This window comes from Mytilus trossulus, chromosome 1 (genome assembly GCF_036588685.1).
Source record: "Mytilus trossulus isolate FHL-02 chromosome 1, PNRI_Mtr1.1.1.hap1, whole genome shotgun sequence".
In the NCBI taxonomy this organism is placed as follows: domain Eukaryota; kingdom Metazoa; phylum Mollusca; class Bivalvia; order Mytilida; family Mytilidae; genus Mytilus; species Mytilus trossulus.
Genome location: NC_086373.1, coordinates 79,407,097 through 79,412,942, shown reverse-complemented (window position 1 = coordinate 79,412,942; position 5,846 = coordinate 79,407,097). Strand labels below are relative to the sequence as shown.

Genomic DNA, 5,846 nt, shown 5'->3' with positions numbered 1-5,846 from the left:
AAATGGTAAAATCAACAGCTCAAACACACAAAACGAATGGAAACGCACGTTTCGTCCATAGAAAAAACATTATTGTGATAGCCTTAAAGTTGTCCTTTGAAATGAACCCTCAAATTGACTTAATTGTTGACATAAGATATGATTGTTTTATCGTGTTATAACATATGGAAAAAATCCGCAACAATCAGACTTTGAAAACAAACAGTAAAGACAAATAATGTTCCCTTATAATAAGGTGTCAACCACTAAATCTAGATAGTTTCCTTTATTTCAAAACATGAAATAAGCCGAAAACTTTATTTAAAAACATATGATATCAAACAATTGAGTTCAATATCAAATGACAGTATTAAAGTAAAATACACAAAATTATACAGAGCACAAATCCAACAGGACTTGAATTGTAAATGGTCATAGATAATATTGAGTTTCTCTGACAGAGGGACATTCTCAACTTCTCAAATAATACACGATGGTCTTGATGTATAGATTCTGCGTACTGATGTTGTGTATCATCTTAACAACATGTTTTATTGTTCTTTTATTTGTTTTTGATCTATTATTAAGATTACTTTTACTGTTGAATGGTTTTATGTGATATCCGTTTGACGTGGCTCGGTACTTATACATCTCGTCAATGTGTTTGTATTGGCTTTCATTTTTTGGTGATTTGTTTTGTATATGTGACTCTTTGTATTTCTTTTGTGCTTATAACGTGACTCTGTACTTTAAAAGATCCCGTCAGTATAATATTTGTCTATAATATGTCATTATGATAAATTTCTATTATGAATTACTATATACGTTGAACCACAAACGTCAAAATCAATCAATGGCGTAGTGGAATTGACAATTTTTGGATTCTCATAAATTCTATGTATAACTTTTGAACTAGTTTGAATCTCGGTCTATTTCTGTAATTTATTCTTACATACTTTTGATTTTTTAACTCTGTATGCGTACATTGCCTATGGGAAAAAAAAAAAAAAAAAATTAAAATTGTTTGTATGCACATTGAACAACAAATTTATGTGACGTATATAATTTTTCTAACGTCAGACACTCAAATCTATCCATGTGTTCTTAGACAGTAGATGTTATTGTGTCTTTTGATTTTTTAACCCTATGCGTACATTGCCTATGTAAATTTTAAAATTGTTTGTATGCACATTGAACGACAAATTTATGTGACGTATATAATTTTTCTGAAGTCTGACACTTAAGTAGATCCATGTGTTCGTGGATAGGTTTTTGTGTCCTGTTAAATTGTTCCTTTTAAAAGTTTTGGATTCTCATAAATTCTATGTATAACTTTTGGACTAGTTTGATTTCTGTAATTTATTCTTACATACTTTTGATTTTTTAACCCTGTCTGCGCTCATTGCCTATGTAAAATTTAAAATTGTTTATAATCCAGGTACTTTTGATAACTATTGTATGCACATTGAACGACAAATTTATGTGACGTATATAATTTTTCTGACGTCAGACACTCTAATCAATCCATGTGTTCGTAGATAGTAGATGTTGTTGTGTCCTGTTAAATTGTTATACGATGATGACTGATGTTCCCATATTTTGACTATTTTATTGATTGTGACTGTTTATTTAACGCATCATGTAAATGTACCGGAATTTGATGAGACTGTTATTAAAGTGAGAGGGTTAGCGCTATAGAACCAGGTTTAATCCACCATTTTCTACATTTGAGAATGCCTGTACCAAGTCAGGAATATGACAGTTCTTGTCCATTCGTTTTTGATGCGTTTTGTTTTTTGATTTTGCCATGTGATTATGGACTTTCCAAATTGATTTTCCTCTGAGTTCAGTATTTTTGTGATTTTACTTTTTAGCTATTAAGCGAATGTGTAATTTAACATCTAATTTTTTTTTCAAAAGAATCACTGGCTATATTAACCATCGGACACTGGCCATTGGCCATTCCCAAACTAATAATAATAAGCATGATACTGGACACGAATGATACTAGTTTGAACGCACATAGCTAACTTTTTTTGGATAAAAGTCACCTGCTCAATCTAGATTGGACCAATAGTATCCATATAGTGACCACTGAGTCGATAATGGAATAATCGCAACAGTTTAATAATAATTACTTTAAATTTTGAATTACTTTGAAAAGGGTTTTAAATATAATTTACTAAAATAAATAAAGGTGAACACGTTTTAAATGGCATATTAACTTGTAACAACAAACATATTTATTATGAAGGCAAACACAGTTTCACAATATTATGAAAATATAATTGTTTTGTGTGATATTGCTTATATATCAACAAACAGGTCTTCAAAATTATTGAAAATATTTGTAGCTTACTAATACTAAACAAGTGTTTTTTTGTAACTTTGAACTATTTCTTTGTCAGTATCCATATAACAATCAACCCGATTTGATTATCTGCATGAATAAGCAGGGCAAGGATTTATAATATTTGGTAAAATATGTATAAAAATTCTGTTTATTCGTACATCTGTACGTTATCTTGATTGGCACATTTACACTTTACTGAACTAAAAATCCGTCGAAAAGTAACAAACTCATCATATCGATACACAACAAACAAACAAAGACACAAAGACAAAAAGTACAGATATGAGAGTACTCAAAGTAACTGACATGTAGTTCAAAGCCTATAACATCTAATACCAAATAATTTATTCAAGACTATAATATCAATCAGAAGAAATCAAACTTTCAATGGATGCATGCAAATGCGTCATTAATAATGATATCTTAGCAGATGGTGACACTATTAAAAGTATTTTTTCCTAATTTTATTTGCCATCATGTGGTAAATATACATTTACAGCTATTGGATACAAGCCAAAGAAGTAAAAACAAGTTGTCTAAGTCAAAAAGCATTTGTCCTACATAAAGTGGAATACCGTAAGTTTGCTTACTCCACCGTGAACATAATATTTACCTGTAAGTTTTGACCAATCAGAACAATCGTAGGGTAGCTGTTGAAGTATAAAAAGACCATCTAAAGTAATGCTTACATCATTTAATCTTGTATTTAAACTATAAAGATCTACAACACGTATACTAATAAATATGGTTTTGGAATTAAGCATGTCTCATCAGAATATTCCTGATATTACTGTGGACAAATATGAAGAAAATGTGGATCTTCAAAATAATTGTAGATCATTTTACTTGAATCGTAAGAAGGCGTCAGAAGATTTCAAGCAATCACTTAATGAACATAGTGAAAAGAATGTCGGTACAGGGAAAAGAACCTCACTTTCTACGGCTATGGATAAGCTACGAGAAGAAATGGTGAGTCAATACAAATAGTTCACTAATACTTATATTCTATCTTGTATTTGTTATGGTCAATCTACCTTTTCATTCTTTATATTTTTAACAAAATCTACCCGCTGTTATAGATTTCCAATTAAAACCAAGCTAATAACAGACAAAATTACGTTTGAAGATTTAATAATGATAATTGCTTTCGATTGGCAACCTTTTCGAACTCTTATTTTGCATACTTTGTAACGTACAAGCATCGATACGTTATGTTATTAAAATAGGTTTATGAAGGAATATATATATAATAATTGCATTGAAAAATAAATAAAAGAACATTGAAAAATTTGGTTGAAATGTCTTCTTTATGGTCGTTATAACACATAAGTGTTTTTGTTATCAATATGTCTCAAATTTAAACCTTAGTCATGTATGGATCAATTTAAAGCACTGTATATGTAAATATATATATACTTTCTTAAGATAATGAGTCATCGGGTAAACTTAATCTTGCTATATCATTCCCTTTAAATAAAACTATGAAATATTTTTTCCAGGCTTCGCTTGTGGACCAAGACTTATCATTGATGAAGCAACTAATGACATTGAATGAAACAATAGAAGAAATAAAAACCAAGAGACTGTATGGCGTGAGCAAAGACTCTGTAGCGGAAAGTATAGATGGTGTTGACAGGAGAGAAACAAATATGCCCCAAAGTATGTCTACTCTATCATTGAACAGTGACCACTGAAGTTAAAATAGTAATGGTAAAAATGCAAACGACGCAGAGATTTCCAAAAAACAGCGGTCCAATATACTGCTACTGATTCTGGATATTGATAACTAGCAGAATCGATATTCTAGTCTTAGATGATATAGATTGATCTCAGAACATTGAACATCTATAAGTTATACAACAGCATTGTCCATTGTAAGTATATATGAAATAAAATGTATACGTATTTTTATATGATTAACGTTTGAATAGGATGTCGATCTGCTAAAGGGGAAAGTTGAACTGGGTAAGGTAAAATATTTATTAACTTCTTTTAATTACAATACAAAATTATGGGAAACCGTCACTTAAAACTGACTGAGATAATACATTTATTGCAGCAGAATCAAGTATACAAATGTAATATAATTACACATATACAATTTATGGAAATAAATCATTTTTCAGACTGAGACTTTTTCAATTAGTGAAGGGTTAACATATTTGTACATACAACTCTACAGATAACCATATGTTTCAATTTTGTCCAGAATCAATAATATTTTATTCTTTTCATTTCAGATGTCCATTATACATGTACACTCTGGTTCCACAAACGAGCATTCAAAGTAGTGATAGTCTTAGATAGACGATGTTTTATCCGGACTTATAGAAATATAATACTCATGTCCAAAGCAGTGATACTCACAAGCAGACAATTTCTCATACGAACTATATAGAAATTTAATACCCATGACTCGTCGCTCTTTCATTTAATTATGTTGTTATTGTTTATTTGTCTTTATATATATTTTATGATAAAAAATATGTTGTTATGAATTGATTATGTGAGCAAATAAACTCATCATAAATACCAGAATTACAATTTTGTACGCCAGATTGCAAAGGAATCAACCGTATAGTGAAACATTGTTTAACTTATGTACTGGAAGTGGATTAAATGGTGCTGATATTTCCAATAAAAGTAAACGGAAGGAGTTTCGTGATAAGTATAACAGTTTGGTTTTTCTTTTTTGTATCCTTTGCTTTTTGTATACAAGGAAGACGTTTTTAACAAAAATTAAAGTTCTTTAAAAAGATAAAAGCTTGATCAATAAGATAAAATTATATTTAATAGTTATCAAAGGTACTAGGAATATAATATTATTTACAAATTTAACTTACAGGGAAGTTTGATAAGTTCCACAAAACTCCCCTTAAGACTTTTATGATCATTTGGGTTTTTTTCTAATTAAAGTGAAACATAATTTATTGAGAAAAATGTATTCAATGAGTATGTGCAGTTCTAATTTTGCGGTTTAAACTTATCAGAAATGTCTGACAAAAAACCAAACCGACTACATTGGAAGCATCAATGAGATAATACAGAAATCTTACAAATCAACACAATCAAAACAAGCAAACAGACTAATGAAAACGTTTGTTACATACAACTGATGTACGGCATCACAATGTGAGACAATATCTCCATTTGTCTGGAAGTCAATTGTAAAGTTTACAAAATTCTTCGATTTGAATATTACTGAACGATAATATGTGCTTAGATCTCCCCAATTAAATCTTTTTAATTTGTTAACTTTCAATTTCTATTTCTTAGTACCATACCCTGTGTCCCATCGTATGGCCTTTGCATAACTCAATTAATACGTTACACTCATGCATGTTTACTTACAAACTTTCTTCTTAATAAAGAGGGTCGTGCTTCTTAAAAAAGAGTAAAACGCTTCAATAGTATTACGAGAAGGGAATAATGACTGAATTTGATACTACATAAGTGTTACGGTCAAATTTAAGAATTGGTTGACGAATACATGTTCAATGTTTGGATGTTTCAA

General features: G+C 29.8%; 1 protein-coding gene across 1 annotated transcript; it reads left to right on the top strand.

The window, feature by feature from the left end:
- Window positions 1-3,037: 3,037 nt before the first annotated feature.
- LOC134710318 (uncharacterized) lies at window positions 3,038-4,870 on the top strand. The gene is made up of 3 exons (XM_063570631.1): window positions 3,038-3,301; window positions 3,832-4,206; window positions 4,573-4,870. The coding sequence occupies exons 1-2, from the start codon at window positions 3,077-3,079 to the stop codon at window positions 4,024-4,026; spliced, it is 420 nt and encodes a 139-aa protein (XP_063426701.1). The 5' UTR covers window positions 3,038-3,076; the 3' UTR covers window positions 4,027-4,206; window positions 4,573-4,870.
- Window positions 4,871-5,846: the final 976 nt, after the last annotated feature.